At 35.7% G+C, this 23,849-nt stretch overlaps 1 protein-coding gene across 2 annotated transcripts in view; it reads right to left on the bottom strand.

Annotated features, from left to right (window-relative positions):
* Positions 1-23,849, bottom strand: part of LOC148835071 (attractin-like protein 1) — a 416,291-nt gene that overhangs the window by 49,550 nt on the left and 342,892 nt on the right. The window contains exons 27-28 of one of the 2 annotated variants that reach the window (XM_088917389.1): positions 23,657-23,764; positions 5,798-5,850 (exon numbers count right to left, since the gene is read on the bottom strand). In XM_088917389.1, the coding sequence (XP_088773515.1) occupies positions 5,806-5,850; positions 23,657-23,764 (153 nt within the window). In that variant the 3' untranslated portion in view covers positions 5,798-5,805. Of the gene's footprint in view, positions 1-5,797; positions 5,851-23,656; positions 23,765-23,849 lie in introns of those variants that run through there. The other variant, XM_088917388.1, reaches the window with a different exon arrangement.

The following is a 23,849-nucleotide window of genomic DNA, read 5'->3' as shown; positions in this document are numbered from 1 at the left end:
TAGGGAACATCAGGACAGCAAGGTTCAAAGATGTCTTCGAACTGATAGCTCCCCATTATATCTCTTCAGAGCTTTCTCTCTGCGTCCATTAATGGAGATTCAAAGACTCCTACTGCACGCTAGAAAAACAACTGCAGCCATAATCATCCTTCAGGGTTCACACATGAATTCTGAACTTAACATGTGACTAATATCTTTCTAATCTATTTGCTTACAAATTGCTGCCCTCCACAATAATCCTGAAAATCTGTTACCCAGATTTAACACTTTATTAGCCTCATTACAATGTTCCCTTACCCATTCTCAATGCATTGCCTCATACCCCACAGTCCTCTACACAGCTGAAGAGGCTTCACAGCCACACCATTTTCTTGTTTCTTTTCTTTATGTAAGACTAGGGCTTATAAAAGTATTCTCTTTTATAATGACTAATCTTTAAGGTTGCAGGTTTAACAAGTAACATGACAGTACTTTCAAAAGGTGTCATTTGACCACAAACCCTAGCACTTCAGCTTAAAGCACTTTGAAAATTGCACATTTTATCAGAAGGAAAACTTCTGCCTTCTGAAAGGAAATGCCAGTAACTAATTGAAAGACAGGTTCCCAAGCTGCACACCTAAAGGACCCCACTTAGAACTAAGGTTAAGTCCCATAAAGCTTAAGGAAGCTGGTCACAATCTGAACTACAGTACCACATTAGCAAGAGGTACCCTAAAGTTTAACAGAAAGCTGACTGAGTCCCACCAGGTTGGCCAGGGCTTTTCTCAGCTTGTGGCACAAACAGAGTAATTAGCAGCAAATTGAAGTATATACAGTACTGCAAATTTGCAGTTTGTCAACAGGAGCAGTTCAATTGCTAGAGGATGTTTCTACACTTCACATATACCCTGTTAGCACAATGTTTGTGCGTAGCAGTTAGCCAAACTATTTAATAATCTTTTCCAAAACTATGGAATAATAAAAAAAACAACTGGGGATCTGCAATTAAAAAAATCTGAAGAAAATGAAAAGGTCCTGCTGTCAGGCTGTATAGCCAGTGTGAACCTAATTTAGAGTTCTACCTGACTGCTGACATTCTGAAGAAACACAAAGGTACTGCAGTAATAAGTTCTTATCTGTAATATATCTCCATTTGCAGTGGAAAACTACTATTGTCTGCTACATTGTCAAATAGTTTTAAACTGTGTTTGTAGATATTTGTGCTAAGCACTTTAAAGAAAAAAATCCTGTAATGAAACTACACCACATTCTTCCTACAGAGACATCTATATATAACTTTGTTACATGACTCAGGAATGCTAATTTTCTTTTTCCTTATTGCTCCTAGATACAGCTACATTAGTGCGTCATACTATGCCAAGTCATTTTGATGCAGCTTTGCAGAACTCCAAGCATAATAAAGAGGGGCACAGTACCTACAGAGTATCATACACGGTGGACTGCATGTTAAGACAAGCGTTTTGAATAATCACATTTTGGTAGCTAGAGGAAATACAAAATGTGGAAAATATATCTCGTCATCTCAGTCTCCTAACCACTCTTCACTCTCACATCTAAAGTGCAGAAATTTGCTGGTAGTAATTGTTGCCATCATGCAAAATGCCAAAAGCAAGGAAGGACCTGAAAATTTTAATTGAAAATCAGACAGAAATCATACTCATCAAAAAATACCAGACAAAAAGATCACCAATTTATATACAGTGCTATGAAAAAGTAAGTACACCCCATGAAAAGGTGTGTGTTTTTCAACATATTTGCATGTACAGTATGGATATTTGATCTTAATTTCAATGATATTGATAGATAAAGGTGTTCTAATTTAACAAATAAAAATGAAAATTATTCTTTGCAATCATTTATTCAACAAAACAAAAGTCAGAAATGCAATTGTGTTCTGTGGAAAAAATAAGTACACCCCCTAGCTTCAATAGCTGGTGTTGCCCCCTTTGGCAGAAATAACTTCTTGTAGGCTACATTGACATGGAGAAATTTCTGCCCACTCCTCCTTACAGAACTCCTTCAACTGTGTGATGTTTGAGTACTTTCTTGCATGTACTGCCCACTTCAAGTCCTTCAAGTCCAACTTTTTGAGCCATTCTTTTGTGGATTTGCTTGAGTGTTTTGGGTCATTGTCTTGTTGCAAGGACCACTTACGATGCAGCTTCAGCTTTTTGACAGATGGCCTCACGTTCTCCTCAAGTACTCTCTGGTACAATGTGGAATTCATGGCTGACTCTATGATGGCAAGCTGGCCAGGCCCTGAGGCAGATGAGCAGCCCCAAACCATAATGGTTCTACTACCATGCTTTACAGTTGGTATGAGGTTCTTTTGGTCAAAGACAGTTTTTGGTTTTCGCCAAACATGACATCTGGCAATGTTGCCAAACAGCTATACCTTTTATCTCATCCTTCCAGCGCACATTGTTTCAATAGTTCTGATCTAGGTGTTGTCTAGCAAACTTCAGTCATGCATCTATATTCATTTTTGAGAGCAGGGGCTTCTTCCTTTCTGACCTCGCATGTAGGGCAGTCTCTTTCGGATGGTTGACTCTTACACTTTGACATTGATTGAGGCAAGACTTGCCTGTAAATCCCTTGATGTTATCCTAGGGTTCTTGGAGACCTCCTGCAGAATTTTTCGTTTAGCTTTTGGGCTGAATTTGGTGGAACGACCAGGCCTAGATAGATTGCCAGTGGTTTGACATTTTCTCCATTTGTAGATGATCTTTAAGACAGTGGAGTGACTGACTACAAAATTCTTGGAAAAGGCTTTAAAACCCTTCCCAGACTCATAGGCATCAACAGTCTTTCTTCTGAGGGCCTCAGAGAGCTCTTTTGATCTTGGCATGATGTAGCCACACACCTCAATTGCTAAGACCACACCAGACCACAGATTTCTGATGTTTACATAAGGCAGTGCCCTCCAAGTTACTTTCTAGTGATGTTCTAATCATTTGCACCTGTTTTGGTGCACCTAATTCTAATTTTAGGCATTTGATGCAAAAATAAAGGTAGGGGTGTACTAACTTTTTCCGCACAAGGAAATTGCATTTCTGTTGATTTAAATAGTACATATTAGTGCAAAATGTGATTCAATGTTCAATGTTAATTTTTAAAATTAGATCTTCATCTATCAGTATTGTTGAAATGATCAAATATCCTTTTGTCCAAAAATGTAAAAAAAGACAAACCTTTTGATGGGGGTGTACTTACAGTACTTTTTCACACCACTGTATACAGTATATACTGAATGCATCACCTTCACAAGGCAGTGATTCAAGAGACAGCAGGCTTAAGGTAACCTTTGAAGATCATACCCATACAGTACAATACATAAAAATGAAGCCATATCATTTTTTCTTTGTTGATTATGTTATTTCTGACCAAGAATAAGGCTCTTCAACAATGACCCTAAAAACAGACAAAAAATGTTGCAGTTCTGGAGTTTTCTCAAACTAATACTGCCTACTTTCCCTGCATGGCAAGATATTTTTTTTCCAAAAGTATTTTATAAAAATATCCCTGCTTCCTAATACCTGTCATAAACAGATTCCTCATGTACTGTCTTCAAGTCCTGTCAAAAAAGCACCACATTAATTAGGTAATTTTTATTAAATGAAAGCTTACAGCATTTGAATCCATCAATAATAAGCACAGTCTGGAGATATGATTGATGAAACAGCAACACAAATGTACCAGATAAGAATATGTGTCACACTCGAAAGCAAACTGTTAAACAGAACTGCCACAGCCCAATGGTATCACAATACTGAGCTGTAACTAATGAAATGTAGCTAGAAGAGAGTGCCATTTCTAAAACCCATACACTTCAGTGTTTCTTCCAAGGCAGTAATCATCATCATTAAAAGCCATCATTTCACCGGGCCCATTATTTTTTCATCTCGGAAAGATACACAAATTAATATCAGTGCAGCTCATGTTCTGTTTTTTTAATATAGCACAGACAAGAAAGAAAAAATGTAAGCACCCCAAACATTAGCCTCATATCACTGAATTTTAATTTGCTTTACAGGAATATAAAACATTTCAACATATCAAAAAATGTTCATACAATGCAGAATAGTATTTCCAGACTTAGGAGAAAATGTATAAAGTAAAATTATTCATATAAAAGATTTTAGTATACACTGCAAAAGCCTTGGCGTTTTGCATTGTTGTACTCTACATAGATTCTTGTCAAATTCAGAAACAATTCTAGAATAATCTTCTACTGGACTTTTAGCCATTTTCACAGTTAGTGCTGATAGATTTTATAGTACAGAAAGAAGCCTATTAGCTATATGGATGTGAAGAGAGGAATGTTATTAATGATGAGGAACACCTGACAATGAACAATTTGGATTTGATTGGCTAAGGCAATGGATTAGCTACTGCAACACTTCATATTGGCAGTGCATAAAGGAGATTGTTCATCTATATCAATTCAACATAAATAATGGGACATTATGTCAAGTATGTATAGAATACAAAGAGCTTGTCTTTCTATTTTTGTTATAGCATACAATACACAGAAAGATGCAAATTGGATTGATTTCCAGATTCATCCAGGACTGAAAAGAACCTAGAGCCATCATCATCAGAATTTCAAAGTCATGACTTTTTTTCCCATGATATAGTGCTGGTATATAATTTTTAATAGGCTTAGATGTAAAAGTCTTTTTTAACAAAACCAATTTTTATTGAAAAAAACAGTCTCAGAATCTTTGAAGATCATGATCTAAGCAGTTTCCAGGAAATTGAAATGCAATGATGCTATAAAGCCCTGAACACAAACCATATTTGAAATAAAGTACTGTCACATCAATCTTAAACAGTACCCAGATAACATCTAGGCTTCTCATATGCCACGTATTATTTTCTTTCAGGATGAAAAAAACAAACAAAAATGGTATTTTGTGGCAGAAGGCATTGAATCTCTCTGACACCAAAGGTGTGCAGTGTTGTACACACTTTCTTATCTTTGTTGGCTTCCTTGAGCTCCGCACTGTATGAAGCAATCATTACTCTGTGCCCTTTCAAGAACTCTATCTAAATAAAGAGCACAAATATTACATATGTAGTTTGACCTTTTGTCTGAATTTCAGCAAAGTTTCACTTTCATATTAAGCCTGAAGAAAGCTTAATGTAAATATCTGCATTAGTCTACCAAAAAAATGTAATACCTTGTTATGGTACCAGTTTTTAGGGAAAAATTGAAACACCCAGATGTTAAGAAAAGGGTAAGGTATTTTATTATTGCCATCAATAATAAAGCTAGCATTTTTATGACAGCTGTTTTAATCCCCAACTATCTGAGTACATTAAAATGTGTTGCAATCATTAATTTCCTCCTGCCACCAGTTTTTCAACAAATCGGTCACAAATAAGTCAGAAACGTAAGAAGACTTTAAAAAAGAAGCAAATCAAGAATCCCAAAATCCTTATTCAACAAACTTATCTTTCTTTGCTAGGATAATTTTCCTATCTTGGCATTACAGCAAATCACACGGAAGTCCACTAAAAAGTTCAAAGCTTTCTTTGGGAGTGTTTTAGGTAGAAAATACTATGCTGCAGTCATCACAATACCTCCCATCCTGAAGGAACACTTCTATTTGTGTGCAGATATACAATATAGTAATGGACAACCAAGAAGTTGTTACCTGTAGGTATTAAAGAGAATTGCTATTTCTCCCCACAAATTTATATTACAATATACTGTATGCATCTTTCAAACATTTAAAATGGACTTCAAAGGATGAATTTTAGTAGAGTCCTCATTTTGATATGTAGGGATTCTTCTCATCATTAAATTATGTAGTTCAGGTGGGTAGCTGCGTCAGCATGCGTAGGCTGCAAAGGAACAAGTAATAGGTTTATTCCATGCTGAAAAAAAGAAGAAAGAGAACACAACATTTCGGCCGTGGAGCCTTCTTCAGGTATGAGCACATTGTTCTCTTTCTTCTTTTTTTCAGCATGGAATAAACCTATTACTTGTTCCATTAAATTATGTATTTCTCTCTCCTCTAACCTGAACAAAATGCAGAGCAAAAATATTTTTCAGCTTAAGATGAGGTCTTATAACTTCCTCTATATACAATCCTTTCAGCATCAGTAGTATATTGTTAGGTAATACATGCCATTCACATTTTACTGAAACTACTTTTACTGTATATGCTCAATTGTCGCAGAATTCAATACATCAATGGTTAAACTGGTACTGTATGCAATGATAATATTATAAACATTTACAAATATTTCTATTCATAAAAAATATATACACAGCTCTAGGACATGTCTCCCCTATTACTTTATACTGTATTTCACTAACCTCGATTTAAAAATGACCAATAATTCCACCATGTATTTTTCATTGTAGAAATTATGAATGTTTAAAACGAAACATCACATTAAATTTAGGTTCTGAAATGGACGAACAAAGTTTCAATAAATCAGTCTATAAAGCTTTGTAAACATGCAATGCTGTCTGTATGTAAACGCTGACATGGTCAAATGCAGGACTATTACAGTACGTAGGGGTCTAAGTTTCTCATGTGCAAAAGGAGTCAAAAACAGAATAAAAATTCATTTTCTTCCGAGGTTGTCACTTTCTTTATTGCACAGGCTGGTGGTTATCAGATATAATTTCCAACTGTGGGAGTGTGTGGGAGCTGAAACAGTCTAATTTCAAGAACATAAAAGGAAATGTGTTTTTGCATTACAAAAAATATCCATTTGTAGCTGTCATAGGAATGAGGTCTTCGCCTGGTGGCTGCACCCAGCATTTAAAGGGGTTCAATGTAGCCAAAGGGCTGTATTGTAACCCAAGAGTTTTTCTTTAGGAACTCCTTGTATGCAACACAACATCCTTGACACCTTGCTGCAGATGAATTCATTAGCAACGTTAAGATAAAAATGTCTATGTAGCAGAAAAAAAACCTCCCTGAATTTCCATTTTAATAGGAACACTATAAAGTGAACAATCCTATTAAAGTATGAGCACGCTTAGCAATTTCTCAGCGTTCTGCTACAGTAAATTAATCATCTCACAAATACTTCACAAAAGCAAACTTTTATTCAACGACCGAGGAGCACAATTCACTTATTTTGTTACTTTATGCAAAGGCTTATCTTGTTTCAGAGGTTTCAAAAGAAAAACAGGGTGCAGTTAGTAAAAAAAATTCAAGTTGTAAAAGCGCCACACCAAATGTTCTAAATCGCTTTTAAAATGTTCAGTGGAAATTCTGTATTGATTTTTCTCAAGGGAGACATATTGATTAAAAACTGGGAAAAACAAAAAATGAGCATGAAACATAATGAAAAATAAAACAGCATCTTTACAGAGAAAGGCTGTTCAATTGAAAATACGGAGACCTAGTCAATTTAAGAAATATAGAACCCACATAGGCACAGAAAAGATTAATTTTGTAGTTATAAGAATTTAATACAGAATTCAATTTAATACAGAACATGTGTAATCTGCACAATGTGACTACTATACTAATTGATTTAAATAAAACAAATTTACACTTTTCAAAATCAGAGAAAAATACATTTTACTCTAATTTAAAAAGTGAAATTACACAGAATTGCATATTGTAATTTGTATCATGTTTTGAAAATACATCTCTTAGACACTATGCTGCCATTGGAATTTTGCCTTCTTACTCCATTTCAGTTTAGAATGTGACTAGCCTGCTGTTGCTCTTATATTAACGTATTAAAGTTGAATAAGCTTCAGTACAGTGTTTGAAATAGACACAGACTCAGACTGGATGCTGAGGTGAAAAAAAAAACAGATTCCCGAAGAGACAGCAACAGATGTTAGGAGTGGGCTGCAAAACATTACTACAAAGGCTAACACACCAGAAAACTGTGATGGTACAGTTGGGCCTCACACCATCCTCACTGCTCTGACCCTTCCTGAAGTGAAAACAACTACATGATCCTAGAATCCCTTCCCATTTACCCCGCAAAAATAACTTTAGTCTCAATAGGGTTCTCATTGCACTTTAAACTTGCTTATATGATCTTCAAGGCTTCTTCAGGGGTTTGGACAACCCCAAATCACTACAAAGCTAATTTTATACATAAATAAAACTGCATGTTTTCTTACAATGGAACAATGCAAAGTAAGAAAAGAAATTAGCTTGGCTATGGGACTGACAAGTGTTCGTCAATGCAGAATGTTTAGACAATATTTTTAAAGATTGGTCTAATTTAAAGCCTTTAGGTTGTAATTTACAACCAGTAGACTACAGAATCATCCTAGTGATTTGGTCCATGTGGTGGGGGACCCCCACCTCAGCAGCTGACTTTCAGTTGTGCCTGTCCAGAATGAGTAGTAAAAAGTGGATGAACCTACAGTATAGTTATAAGGTATTAGCATTTACACTGATGAACAGTGGATCAACTGGCATGGTTTCTTGGGTTAGATGTAATTGGTAAAAGCTGAGTGTCTCACAGACTGATAAGTGGGTTTAAAGAAATACAGTGTCTTCTGAAAGTATTGTGACAGAAATGTAAAATACAGTCAGGGAAACTATTTGTGATCATGGATTTAATATGAAAAAGTCCAATATACTGTACTTGTTGTAACCCTTACAAGTAGTAATCTTTCTGATAATGGAATGATGGAAATGAATGAGCCTTGTCATTCTTGTCACTTTTGCCTTCTCTGTCAAATTAAAGCTGTTCTCAAATAAATAACAGTTCTAGCACACTTTAAAGCCCTCTCTATTTTACTAAGCCTTATCAAATAAAAATGAGTGCATTTATGCTATTTTCCCCAGCCCTTTTTGATCTGGGGATGGTGAAATGCAGTACAATTATGTTTTATGAGAAGATTCTTGAAAAGCAATTTCACCATATAACCATTGTTGAAAGCCTCTTTATACTGTAAGTCCCCTGAGGGGAAGAGAGGCTCATTTTTGAATCATCACCACAAGCTAACATGTTTAAGTCTAAATGATGTTAATTGCCCCACTCTTTGCCATGCTGTAGGGCGATGTGACTAGTGTTTCTAATGCGAAAAGAAATGTCCATACCCATCCATAACAGTATGAATTGGAAAGAAATACAACAGAATGTGACCAGCAAAGTCACAGAGACCTAGCCTACATTGTTTTATCAGATTGCACTGTGAACGACAGCTAAATAAATTCACTTTTCAGACAGTCATGCTCATTTCGGTTAAGCTGAATTTCAGACAGCTTATTCAAGCATATCTGAAATCAGCAAAAACAGACCGAACGAAGCTGTCAACATCAGTGCCGTGTCTTAAGTGACGTGTGAAAAAGTTCTCCCAAAAATAAAATAACTCCCCTTTTTTTTCAGTTTATCGATGCTAGTCCAGAAAGTTGATTTGCATGTTCTAAGAAAATGTAACAAATGACACTGAATGTGTTTGAAACCAAGAAAAATGCATGTCTGTGATTAACAATGTACAGGTATTTGTATACAGCATACCAAATCTCAATTAAAAACACATTTATGTGGGTTTATTTACATTTACATTTTTATCAAGTAATTAAGGAGATGAACTGAGCTCTATTTCTGCAAAATGATAATGAAAAATACTTAGCTAAAAACAGACCACAACAAACAACAACGGATGTATTTTTAAAAACAAAAAATAATACAAAAATACTGGTTTTTGATCTTCTTTCAAATTATATTTATCAAAAATATTGTGTACTTACATTACTGACATTACATTAAACAATCATGAAGATATAGTTAATGATATCCAACAGATATTTACAGTACATATAAGAGAAAAATATTCCACTACTTGGCTTCGGCTGGTTCTGGTTTAATATTGCTGATACAAGAAGCAAACCCGGTAGAACTATTACAGCAAATGAATAGTATGAAGGCAAAGTAAGAAGGTTCAGTTTCACTGAGGAAGAACAGTAGAAATTAGTAAAATCAGAATGATTAATAAAATAAAATCAGGAATGAGATTTCTTTTTAAAAAAGAAGAGAATTTGAAGAGATTTGATTTGAATCTCCCTTTATTACCACAATGAAGGAGGAACACGGATATTCTGTTAAAGAGGTCCCTCAATGTGTCAGAGCAAACAAGAAAACATGACTGAATGGTTTGACCTACTGTAAAAGGTTCTTGGTGAAGACCTACTGTACAATGGCATGGTTATCAGGGAAAAAAATGTTCAAAAATATTCTACATTTACCAGGAAGCATTTTTCTGTATAGGTTAAACATTTCAATTTAATCTTTGTTTCCTAAAGTAACAGGACATTTTTTTGTGCTTCCTGCAACATTTGAAAATGAGGTGATGTCTTTTTTTTCCCAATCACATAAAGTTCTAAGAAAAACAAATACTAGCAGACAGAGTTATTTTCTTTGACTTATCCCCACTTTAACTTCATTTACTAGAATCTGGAATAAAAAAAATAGACTTTAAATATGGTGCACTGGTCACAGGTGGTTTTCTAAAAACTTGCATTAACTTTTCTGTGTCACATGCAGAAAACAGACTGATCCTCCTATGAAGTCCTTTACTTCTCAAGGGAGCAGCACATCTCACCACATAATATCATAGACTCCCTGTTGAAGTCAACAGTTTTCTGTCCACCGGGAGACTCAGGCAGTAAATTGAGATAAGCTATTGACTTCCCTTACTCGGTACCATTAACACGACAGCTTCAATTATTTAGTATGCCTTGTACAGTACTTGCATTTGTATTGCATTAATCCAGGATAATGTGCCGCTTTCACATAGAAAACATCATGATCCTGATATTTAGTTTCCAGCAACTGTTAAGTGGACAACAGCTGGTTAAAATAAAAAAAAAAACTAGAAGGGTATGAACTTAGTATGTACCATGCCACCAAGCTAATTACTGTATATAAGCAGAAGTATATAAGCTACAGCATCACAGGAGTTCTTGTGAGTAAGTACTACAGTTACCAGGATCAGTTTGCAAGTTTTAAAATGTATTATATTTTACAGTATCTATCTGTGTACCTACATGTACTGTATTACACATCCTAGCACAGCATAAAGGACAGGTTTGCAGAAATAAAGACGATACACAGTTATCTGTTATTTATGAAACTATGGCTTTCCATATTCTACTTTTATTTATCAACAAGAACCATGCAGACCATGTTAGACCAGATGCCAGATGCTATGGAAATATTAGTTGAAATTCGGGTCTCAAATGTGTCTGTTTGTATTGGACCAAGCAACTGCTCATATACTGTATACTCTGCAAGGAATGCCCAGGTGCAAAACCCACTAGGAAAAATGTTACAGTATATCTATAAAGGAAATTGGACTAGTTTTTCTTCTACAATTTTATTCTACAAAAATAAGTGTTATGATTTTTTATAAATATATATTTGTACCCTGTTGTTTCAGTTCCTATTCATATATACCTTAATAAATCCCTTTCTTCATTCTTCACATTTTATTTCTATTAATTTGTCTGTATACAAACATTTCTGCAGGCACCTATGGATTTTCAGTGCTTTGGTTTAACTGATGCATTATGTGAGCTGAATAAAGCACTGGATTTTTACTGAATCCTATTATTGTATACAATAATAAGTAAACATACTGTATATGAGGTGGGTAGCTGCGTCAGCATGCGTAGGCTGCAAAGGAACAAGTAATAGGTTTATTCCATGCTGAAAAAAAGAAGAAAGAGAACACAACGTTTCGGCCGTGGAGCCTTCTTCAGGTGTCTGAAGAAGGCTCCACGGCCGAAACGTTGTGTTCTCTTTCTTCTTTTTTTCAGCATGGAATAAACCTATTACTTGTTCCTTTGCATACTGTATATGATCTGTTTAATTGAATTTTAATTAAGATATTCAAAGCATGCTTATACATCCAACAGTACGTACTGTAAGGATTAATACTGTACTGCTAGACATCACATTTTTGCAGTTCCACCTTAAAGTGCCTCCATGTTGTCTAGGCTAAATTTAGATAAAATGCTGGTTTATGGTCCAAGTCTGCTTTTTAGAACCAATATAATGTGGAACATGTGCCTAATATACTACTGCAAAGTAACAAAATGCAACTGTAACTACTGTAACTGTAACAAAAGTGAATTAATTCAAACAAAATTGTAAATATTACTCTGCACAGCAGTTTGTTGGTATATACAGTATCTGAGAGTGTACGTTTTAATCAAATATCCTTCAGAGAAATATGCAGGCAAACAAAATCATCTGAAGATATCTGTAAAAGGAATATTAAAAGACTACATTAAAATCTTAAAAAAACAAATCCGTGAATTAGTTGTCAAACACAGGTCATCCTCCTGCAGTCCCTGTGACAGTACTATCCATCAAACAATCATGGAGTCATCAGCTCCATATGCTAAGTACAATACCATTGTGGATTGTTCACATCTGTATTTTTTATTTGTCCATTCTGACTTGTTTCCACATGAAGTGACTTTAAAATGGCACAGATAACCACATTCTCATAAAGCCACAGACTGATGAAAACATTGCAATAGAGGTGCTGCAAAAATCTTTTATGTTTTATAACAGTGATTTCAATAGGTGAACTGTAACATGAAAATTGTACAGTTACTGTAACTGAATACATTTTCCCCCAAAACAATACACCAGATATTACTTGATACATTTCCTTGAAGGTGCTGTAAATCTAGCCTTATTTCCTATGGAAGGAGAAATGCTAGCAATTGGTGCCCCAGTCTCTGAGAGGCTGGGACACAAGCATTGAGAGACACTACATGGACTGTAGCCTGGAGGACACACTACTACAGCAAAGAAGTGAAGCTGGCACCTTAAACGTGAGTGCATTAGGCTTCCTGGAATGGGAACAGTTCAATCTTCAAGTCAAATTGATCAAAAAAGTATTAAGAAAGTCAACCCAGCAGATTTCATCAGAATAAATGGTGAAACACATACAAAGTGGAAATTATACAAAATGCATTTACACCCAAGAACATGATGCACTTCTTCACCTAAATGTTTGTGGGAAGATGGAACAAGCTATGTTGTTGAATCCGTTATCATGGTTTCTTCTGAGAAACAATTCCTTTGATCAATTAAAGACCAAATAAGCATGATGGAGTGAAGGGCCTCTTTTCATTTGTAACGTCTCTTATGTTCTTAAAAATGACACAACAAAAGTTAAAGGCAGCTATTCAAACCATTCGTTCAGAGACAGGACAATGGGTCTAGGAGAGTACAAGAAAAGAAAAAAAGACTAAAGGGAACAATACTGTATGTTAATACAAGCAGGATATTTACTACACATTAAATAAAATTACCTACTGTATGTTGTACATTAAGTCTGTGATGAAGAAACTGAAGTTGAGAAAACATGTTGATCTTTATTAATACTTTCACTGAAAAGCATGGGATATTTTAAGAGTGATAAAAAGAGAAAATAAGAAATAACTAAAAAAAAGTTTTATTTCCAAAAATTAAATTCTGCATAAAATTATATTTGAAGACAGTAATACAGCACAAAGACCAAAAGCTGTTTATTAGTGTTTTTCTGATACAATGATCTCAGTGGGCCCCTATTATCTTTTCTCTCCCAGATCCTTGGGGTTTCTGTAGTAAGAAATGCACTTCAAATAGTTTTAATCTCAGACTCCTTTAACATATGGGAGCTCCAAGAGAGGCTCAGAGAAGCAGCAAAAAACTAAAGGTTGACTCACATTCTACACAAACAGGACTTGTATTAAGCATGGGTGTGTTTAAACAGGACCACATGCTAAGGTTGATGCACTGACCAAGGAGGCACAACCCAACACAAACTTTCCCCCTATATACCACTGAGAGGTGAAAAAAAGTAAAACGTTGCCATCTGTCCTAAGCTTTTAGTGCCCAATTTAAAAGATCAGGTCTTCTTTAACAATAGTTGAAGACGTTCAAGCAGTTTGGTTGTTTTTTGCCCTGTTATATGCTACCTTAACCACTTAAGCTCACTGACCTAAACTTTGTTCATTCATTCTCAACAGCCCAAGACGCATTAATGGCTTTTGAGATAGTTGGATATCTACTGTATTTTACAGCTTATTCAGTGCTGTCGAAATGCAACATTTGATATGAAGACAACCAAAAAAGTTACTTATTTCTGGTATGGGTCATGGGAAACTGGAGCCTATCCAAAATACACATGGTACAAGATGATTTGGCACAAGACCACACCCTGTACACAGTCCAACACAGGGCTCATGTACATGCATGTACCTATGTAGAGACGGAAAAGTAGAGACATTACTGACCCTGTTCCTATACAAGGTGAGAGGAAATCCCAGCATCTTACGCTTGGTTATGTAAAATATGCACTTAACATTAATTTCTCATGCATTTTCATAAATGGTTTCTTGCTTCACATCTGCCTAGGGTATCACTTAATTTGTTTGTTGATAATAGGCTGTTCAAAAAGGCTGTAGAACATTTTTGCAGATAGGGACAGTAACAGGAATACTTTGTAAGGGTGTGTATACTGTACATCCATAATAAGATAAAATCCTTATCACTTTAGAAATTTAAAGAGAACTGATTTATGTCTGTATACAACTGTTAGTGGCACAACACTTATTTCCCCATTAGAGGTGAGAAAGATGGCTGAAAACCGACAATATCAAATGGATACTCTGAAAGGCTAAAAAGGCTTAAAAGATATTGATCTTCACCAGTTTGTTTAACCAAACTAACAAAGAACCCTTCAGTGCTTTTAGTCACTTCATAATGTTACACAGACAGGCTATTATCTCAGCACTAGTGTGTTACATGTAGTGTAAAAAATGTCCTGGCAACAAATCTGAAAGTCCTTGGACTCCTGCAGAGAAACTGTGAACAGTGTTAAGCAAATTAATTACAGATAATTTATCTCAAAATATGGGCCTTCCAAGTAGCTCAAACAAAAAAAGCATTCATTCAGAGAGCAGGATGAGTTCTATAATCTAGATACCGCTAGCCTGGGTCTAGGTGACGTTAATAGCTAACTGTGACTAGGGCCAAATAGGGGTGTATAATTGGTAAAGCACTGCCAGGGCTAGGGTTTTCTTCAATGGGCAAAGGCTTTCTTACATTTCTGGCAAGCTGCAGTTCATTTTATTTTGTCGGGTGCCCCCTGGCCTGCAGTGATGTCCATGAGACATGTGCTGCAACTCCAGTCAGCACTAGCTGTGCTGTCATTTGCAGTGGAACCGGCAGTGTGCCAAATGACGAGCTTAGGCTGGGCACCGTGATTGTGGGTTCAAGCCTGGGTCACGTCACTTACTGACTGTGACTGGTATTCCCCAAGCAGAGGTGCTCAGCTGGCAGAGTGTCTCCATGGGTGAGTGGCTGCGGTGGGATTAGTTGACGAGGGGCTCTCTCTAAGGGCGTATAACTAGAGATTTCAAATTTGGTGGTTTAATAACCAAAAAATAATTACAATTCTAAATATAAAAGAAGATTTTGTACATCACTACACTGTATTTATATAGATATATTTTATATTCATTTTTAAAGCATATGCATTTTATTCCAAACTGAAAAAACGTAAGAGAAAAAAGTTCTCTTCCAGGATAGCTTTTTCTAAAGGCATTTTGAAAGTTTTCTTTTGCATACAGCACAATGCTTTATCTACAGTATATAGCCCCTACCAGGTTGGATATTTAGGGTATGTTCTTGAGGTTCAAGGCATGACAAAGGAAAGACATAAGAGTTGACACCACCAATACTTCTTGTTTTCTTGTGATTAAAAGTAATATAATTTATAGACCTATGCAGAGAGCTCATGGGGAAAAAAAAACTATACAAAAAATAAATGTATTGCTAGAGGTGCTACACAAGGTGTGGATGGTAAAAAAAAATACACCATGACATTCAGAAAAAAAAAACTGCAGACCCAGGGTATGAAATTCATTTGTTCAAGGATTTATTTTGTAAAATAAAATGCTTAAAGGACACAATTTGTGATTTTATTTCATGCTTGAATACCATTTTGGCAGAAAAAGATTTGTCTTGAAAAAAAAATATTTTTTCCCTTAAAGAAAACACTGACTGCTTGAAGATACCCATTACTGCTTAACAGTCACAGAAACATCAAACCTGTTAACAAGTAATTATACTCACAGCTCATCCTTTGAAAGGCAAGGACTAAATCCTGCACATTTACATTTTTTTAAGGTGCTGATAAACCAGAGGACAATAGATGCCATAATCAGCCTCAGGTTTTATTACAGATGTAATAAATTTTCTTTATCTCCTCAGTGGCCTTTTCATTATTCTCCTAGGAGTATTAAATCTGCTAGATTGGAAAATAAATACATGACATTAAAACATTAGATATGAAATTGATTCATTTCATTCTTTAAATAGCATTATGAAAGCACGGAAAGCAGTACATCAAAACGGGAGAGAGGCAATGGTGTTTGGGTGTGTTACAGATGTTTTCTGAAGCAGGTCCATCAGCTTTATGATCTTATTACTTATATTTATGCTGATGATTCAGCCCTCATTTTATTGTTCACATGGGTCATTCCAAAGATGAGCAATTCAATATGCTATCAGTATGTGATTTAAAGAAGAAAAAATAGTAATTTTTTTACCTTTTGGAAGAAAAGCTGTCAGATGTTTCAACTAAATCTATTGTTGCTAGCTTGATCAGGGTAAATATAAGGAAAGAAAAAAACGGATAAACTTTACTAATTTATTTATAAGAAACGACAATCAACAGAATCTTCCATCAGGCCTAAATTTAAGCTTCCAACAAACACTCTAGTTTCATTACTCCCTTGGCCCAAAGCGTGTTAATATTTAATGATTCTGAACTTTTGTTAATGACTTTTCAGGAAACAACTGAAATCAATGTGTTAATTGCAAACATTTTCACTAGGGCTTCTACATAAATATTAGTTCAAGAGCTTCTGCATCTAGCTTACTACTCTACAACTCATACAGTACGTGAAACATTAAATACTGCAGTTGATAAATTTGGATAAAAGCCACGGTATATACTTTCTGTTACAACATCCAGCTACCACATGAAATCCCTGCTGTCTACAAAGGACCAAACATACAGTATTATAAATTGCTCGGTTCATAGAACACTGTGAGGTCTCTATGGCAAAACAGAAGAGCAAGATCAGGTCTCTGCAGTATATACTGTATACTGTACCATGAATATAACAGTTTAATCCAATTCAATAAATTCATAATACCTCTCCACATACAAGGTAACAATATTATCATTGAAAACAATGAGGCAAATAGAAATATGTCTAATTACATATTGTATCAATCAAAAATGATCATACTGTTAGTATGTCCCTTTACTTTGATCCTAATGTTGAATATACCCATCCATCCATTTTCTAAACACTTCATCCACTGCAGGGTAGCTTTCTGAAGCCTATCCCAGAAAGCAACAGGCATAAGGCAGGATACATCCTGGACAGGACAAAGTCCATTGCATTACAGACACACGCACACTCATTTACGCCAGGGCCAATTTTCCCAGAAGCCAGTTAACCAGTATGTCTTTTGGCTGTGGGGAGGAAACCCGGAGCATCTGAAGGAAACCCGCCCGTGCAAACACAAGAAGAACATACAGTACAAACTCCAAGGAGATACTGAATAAAGGTATAGATTTACACAGAGCATGGCTAGCAATACCAGAGTAAGAAAAAAATACACATACAGTGCTGTACAACTAGTTAAGAATAACTATTACTTTTTAACTAGCAGGTAAAAAATGAATGAGCTGAATTCATTTGTACTTTTCTGCATAATTTTTCTCCTTTGCCCTTTTGACATGTTTGAACAGCGGTCTGTCCGCTCTCAGCCTTCTCCAAGTGCAAACAGCACCACTGATTGCATTGCCAACAACAGCACCGCAAGGTCATTCTGTGGAACTTTAAATCATTTCAGAATAATTGAGCTCTGCGTCTCTCTCTAGAAACAATAGTTACTGTTATTTGCTCCAGCTGGGTTCAATATTCAAGCCAAATTAAAAAGCTTTAGCGGCAGAACCACCAGAGACCAGGAACTGACAATAAGCTGTTTGAGACCTCATCAGTCTCTCACTGACAGCTGGATGACACAGATAGGCACAAGGTCTTGGGAAAAAGCACGTGGACAGACTTTTTATCAGCTCTGAAAGTGCTACAATATGCATGAACAAAGTCCTCTTAGAAAGCACCACTGACTACATTGAAATGCATTTTCAGTTAATACTTTGGAAGTCCACAGTCAAGGTTTTGCTTTTAGTTTTTTTTCTTCTTCTTCTTTGAGGGCATGATTGCAGGGCTGCCTCTCTGACAAGACCTGTCTGGCTCTCGCGCCACAATATGCTACCCTGTCTCCAGGCTGCGTGATGGAAACTTATTGAGGAAATAGTGATGACAACACAGGGGCTTACAGCTATCATCTGCAAAGACAAATGCCTTGGGACTTTCAATGTCAACAAAGCCCATGGAATCTAAGTTTTACATCTTCTTGTTGACACCTTCATCAGCAAAGAACACACTATACTGTGCATGTCTGTCAATAACATTACACATTTGTATGTATCACCAAAGCACATCTGTTTTAGTTCTAATCTTTTTCTTGCTTCAGTCAAAACCAGGGTCCACTGGTATTTTACAGCAAGGTCTAAACCTCCTTCTGCCATCTATGCTACAGTATGTATTTTATTATTAGAACATCAGCTTCTTTGAAAGTTTCAACAATTAAAGAGAATCTATACTCTTTAATATAACCCTCCATTTGGTTGTGTTATTAAACTCATTCATTTCCTCAAATAGTAAAGTAAAATTCAAACTGTTAGAGTAAGTCTGCTTCTAGTCTACATTATATTAATGGGTAAGAAAACACCTAACATGCTACTTAATTTTGCTGATGTTTTCATAAACAAAAACTGGCTCTGCTACACTTAATCCTAGAGCATAACCAGAAAAGATTATTTAAATCTAAACAAGAAAAAAACAATTCCTTTAAGAGTACTGCTGTCTTCATGTCAGAAATATAGAGTAGGAGAGGTTCTTGTTTTTATGAGAACAACATGCCAATACTACCGCATTATTTGGTATTAATGGATGCGCATTTTTATTTGCAATGGTGACTAGTGGATTTTGGACACAATTTGGCTGTTTAGAGGAAATATTATGTTATTGCATTTTAATTTGTAATTGACATTTATTAATGGGTGGATTTGTGGCTATTACTCCTGTATTGGACTGGGTGAAAAAGGAGTTGCACACATTCCTCTAGCATGCCCTCCTACTATATCAGATCTGTTTTTATCTTTTGACGTGCGGCTCCACAGTGCCTTACAGGTGAGGTAGGGCTGACTGGAGGAGCAGCACATCTCTGGGCTGAAGCCCCCGCAAGTTAGTAGATGACTTTGTGTGGCTACTTGGGGAATGACTCAGACTTGAACCAGTGTTGTCTGACTACAAGGCACAAAAAAGAACGAAGTAATTAAAAACTTAAATGTAAATGCCAGGATTGTTAGGAACAAAATGCTAGATGTCCTCAAAGGGAATGATAAAGTCAACCCTGAAGATGGACATCTTCAGAATCAGCAGAGAAGCATGAAGCACAAGTGGAATGCGCAGAAAAGTGCATTTGTAAACCAAAAACATGAGGTGTATCTTTACACACCATGTTGTGGGAGTTGGGAACAAGCTACTCAGTCATGTTACAAGAAATGGCTTGATGAGACTCAGATCTTTAAATCAATTATCGGTTTGCACATAAAAGAGCTTGATGTGACAATGGATCTCTTCTCACTGCTAACTTTTCTTGTTTTTACACTACACTGGCCACTCAACAGTACCTAAGTACTTTTAAATACTTACAAAAGTACTTAGAAACTGCTTAAAAACAATTTAGAACAATCAAGAAAAAAAACCATCAGACCAAACAGTGCAATGACAATTAAATGATCTAATTAAAAATAACTGCAATTTCCAAGTTATAACATTTCAGCAGATCTTTGGTTTTTAAAGTACTTTTTTCTGTTTATAAATGTAAATATTATGTGTGTTTCCTTGTATTTTATGTATTATATAATGATTTTAAGAGACTTGGAAATAACTGGAATACGACAAATATAACTGAATCTTTCCAGATACTTTGAAATCAGCTATTTAAAAACTACTCCCAGGGCAATGTCTAAAATTCTTACATAAGACTCTTCCTTTGATAAACCTGATATTGTGAATGTATACTGACAGAGGCTGAACTAACCTCCAACACTACTGGAACAGAACTACCCATCAAAAGGTAAGGTTAGTAGTCAATACTCTTCTTTGTGTAGTGTCTGCTACACAGTGTAATAATTCTGCCTTAAGCGTTGTTAGTAATTATCAACTTCACTGTTTATCGGATTTTGTCATACAATATATAACGGTTGTTTCCTTTTCTTATACTTGTATATCATTGTGATTAATAACAATAAATCCTATACAATCCCATGTATAGGAAAACAAAAGCTCTTCTTGGGTTCTTTCTGCATGTGACAAATTTGCTATGAAAACTAAATCTTTGAAAAAAATAAAGTGCACCTAAAGCATGGAATTTAGTATTTCTGTCAGTTAGGTTCCAGATTATGGTCCTGATTCTTAAAAAATAGTATAAACTTTTGGTATCAGCTTACCCAGACACGAATAAGGCTTATGAGGAATGTAATACAGTTTAACAGGTAAGACAAAATTCCTAAACCAGCACAAGATGAAGTAGAATTTATTGACTCCTATCTTTTAATATTGTTTGGTCTAACCACTACACTGAACATGGCTTTTTCATTCACTAACTACGCCTTTTTAAATTACTTTATGAAGCACTTAACATCCAAAAGCATTCCAGTCTCAGTTACAAGGTACTAGTGTTCACAGTTAAGCTCTACACCAATCGATAAATAAATGTTTTATACAACTTGTATATCTGAACATCTGTTCTGTTGATACACAAGGCCAAAGACACAGCACAGTGCAAAGTACAATAACAGCTGCAGAACTGCATGAGGTTTCAAGTAAAAAAAAAATCAAGGTAGAGACATTCATGCCTTGAACAAAAAAATGTCAAACATGTATAATGGTCTTAACTTGACTCAAGTACAGCAAACGTGCCCTAGTTGAAAAGCAATATAGTGCTGTTGAAGTTATACTTTATTTAAACCTGTAACTGCTTGCAAGCTAATAATGTATTTTATTCCTTTATATCTTTAGAAGGAACATGTGTCAAAGCTAGGGTTTCAGTTTATAGACTGAAAACGGACCTTAAGAGAAACTTTTACAATATAAAAACAAAGTTAATGTAATTTAAACAGCATATCAATCAATTTTTGTGCAGATGAAGGTACTGTATGAAATGACTCTCTCAAACACACTACACACAGTTCAGCAGAAGCGTCCAAATTAAATCATTTGACCAAAACTCCTGCTCACTGTCCAAATCATGCATGAATTTCCGTGATGACTCTATTCACCCAAATATTAAAACATTCCTCTGCCATTTATTATGCAATTATGCTAAATTGGTTTTGTAAAGCAACAACAGATGTTGCTTAATTAACCTTTATGAGAAGAAATAGTTTTTTTCACCTTCAGCTGTTTTTATCTTTTTATATATTTGCATTAAAAAAATATCCACTTGATCATCCCAGTAAGTAACATTTCGCACATATGAAAATTGTCATCTTACTCATTTTATCTTAAGGACATCTTTCAGGAAATACTTGAAGAGCTTTGCTGAGAAAATTCAGTTATGATTTGTTGAGAATTAGTGTGTGGTATATAAATCATCAAAGTACAGGTGTGTTTTTTTTATTAGAGAATACAGTACATCTTCGCATTAGGACTTGGTTACTCCTGTTTAATATACTCTGTAATATGACATAATATGGAAGTAGGATGATTACAATTGATATGATTTGATAGCATGGTCATGTAATGTGCCCTACAGTGCACCATAAGATACTGTATATAAGTATTATTATCTAATTAATTCTAAGACCAATCTCTTTTTCCTGTCCTACTGTGCTTCTGGACTGGTTTGATGGGACAGTAGTCATGTGGTGCTCTACAAGTCCCACTCGAAAGGTGGTAATTTTGAAATACTGGAGTTGTACTGAAAGCATGAACCTGAAACTCTGATCGCAAAAAAAAAGATACAGATACACATACAGTACAGTCATCTGTCCTGTTCAAAGAACTGTACCATGAAATCTAGAGGAATGGACGATGAAACACACACCTGCAGCCATGGGTAAGTTTCCATTTACAAAAAAAGCTGTAGCACTTTTATCACCAACATGTGTATAATATTACGACTGAGGGTTGAATGGTTACTGAATGTTCTTTGAGTAAGAGCCATGCAGTAAGGTCACAGCAAAATCTCTTCTCTGGGATAAGTCACCACTGAGATAAAAACATTCCTTGGGATTGAGGGCATTACAACAATGATTTTGATTTAACTTTCAACAACTCTGTGAAAATTGTTATAAAATGGACTGAAATCGTTGAAAAACAGTCAAACACAGCAGATGTCTGAGAAATCCATTCTGTTGTCACAATTTCGTCCTCTATAGCTAATGCTGCAGACATCTAAGTGTTAAAAAGAATATTTAATAAATCTGGCTGAACTCTAAAATTATAATTAGAGTTCAGATTTTACTGCAAAGCGTGCCCCTTAAAATGAATGACCTTGAAATGTATGACTTTGATCTGTAGTGGATAAATAAGAAATAAGTGCACCAGTAATTACAAACAGTTTTCAAAGCCGGAAAAATACTAACTTTGCACGTAGATTATAACAGTTCACATGGTAGGCATCACACCAAATATACAGAGCTGGTTAGTGAAGTCTGTGCATCTATTCCATCCTCTCAAGGATAATGTGGAAATACTAGAAAATGAATGAACTTTTGGAATTAATCTTATGATTAAAACTGGCCGTTGCATAAACATTAGAACCTATGTTAGACTTTAAAAATATGCAGCCTCCCCAAAGGCTTTGGTAGCATAATGACAAGAATAAAAAAGTTCAAATCAGATGCTGCTTTTTGTAATGTTGTTTTCAGTTGTTGTGAGAAAAATAAGGCTTTTGATTTTACTCTTCATCTTTTCATGCAGTGGTAAGATGTCCTGCAATGTCCGCAGGCTGATTGTGAAGAGTGTGTTTTCTCTATTTCTTACTTGCACAGGACATTTGCTCATGGAGCAGCTTTGTTAAGAGAGCAAAAAAGCAGCAAGCACTTGTAGTTCTAAAATAATGGTTTTATAAAATATTCAACAATTAATATGCAAAACAAGAGAAAACCAATACATTCAGATGGGTAATTTAACAGGAGAGACAGGTATATGTCATGCAGTCGGGAGGGTAAAGAGATGAGTGGCTGCTATTTTCTTGTCACACCTGTATTTAAAAGGCTGCTGTCTGTGTCTTTGCTTTAAAGGGCCATAAGGCAAGCTGAGTGCCCCTCTGGTTTAAACTAATGGATTCTCAAGTGACTCTTGCTGTAGCACTTGTAGTACAATTAAGCTCCACAGCTAACAAACAGCATAACACATGTACCCAGGACTTGTCAGCTGCAGGTAAAACCCATTGCCTGCTTTGCAGAGCATACAGTATGTAAATGGGGTCTCTTATATAAATATGCAAATAGAGGCAATGCAGTCTTTGGCGTGTCTGTACCCACCTCTAACGGTCCTCTCAGAAGGTCTGATTGTTCACCTCCTACTTCCAGAGCCACATCTACAGAAGCAAAAGGACGGCTGGCCATCTGCTGCCTCTCCCTCATGAGTTGCTGTTCAGGGGGAAGGAAAAAAAAAGGAAAACTTAATTAATGAGGAAATAGACTAGAATGCTGTTGTCACATAAAGCTCTGTCAC

This window comes from Atractosteus spatula, chromosome 5 (genome assembly GCF_055471065.1).
Source record: "Atractosteus spatula isolate fAtrSpa1 chromosome 5, fAtrSpa1.hap1, whole genome shotgun sequence".
NCBI lineage: Eukaryota > Metazoa > Chordata > Actinopteri > Semionotiformes > Lepisosteidae > Atractosteus > Atractosteus spatula.
Note: the sequence above shows the minus strand (reverse complement) of the source record. Positions and strands in the feature narration are given on the sequence as shown.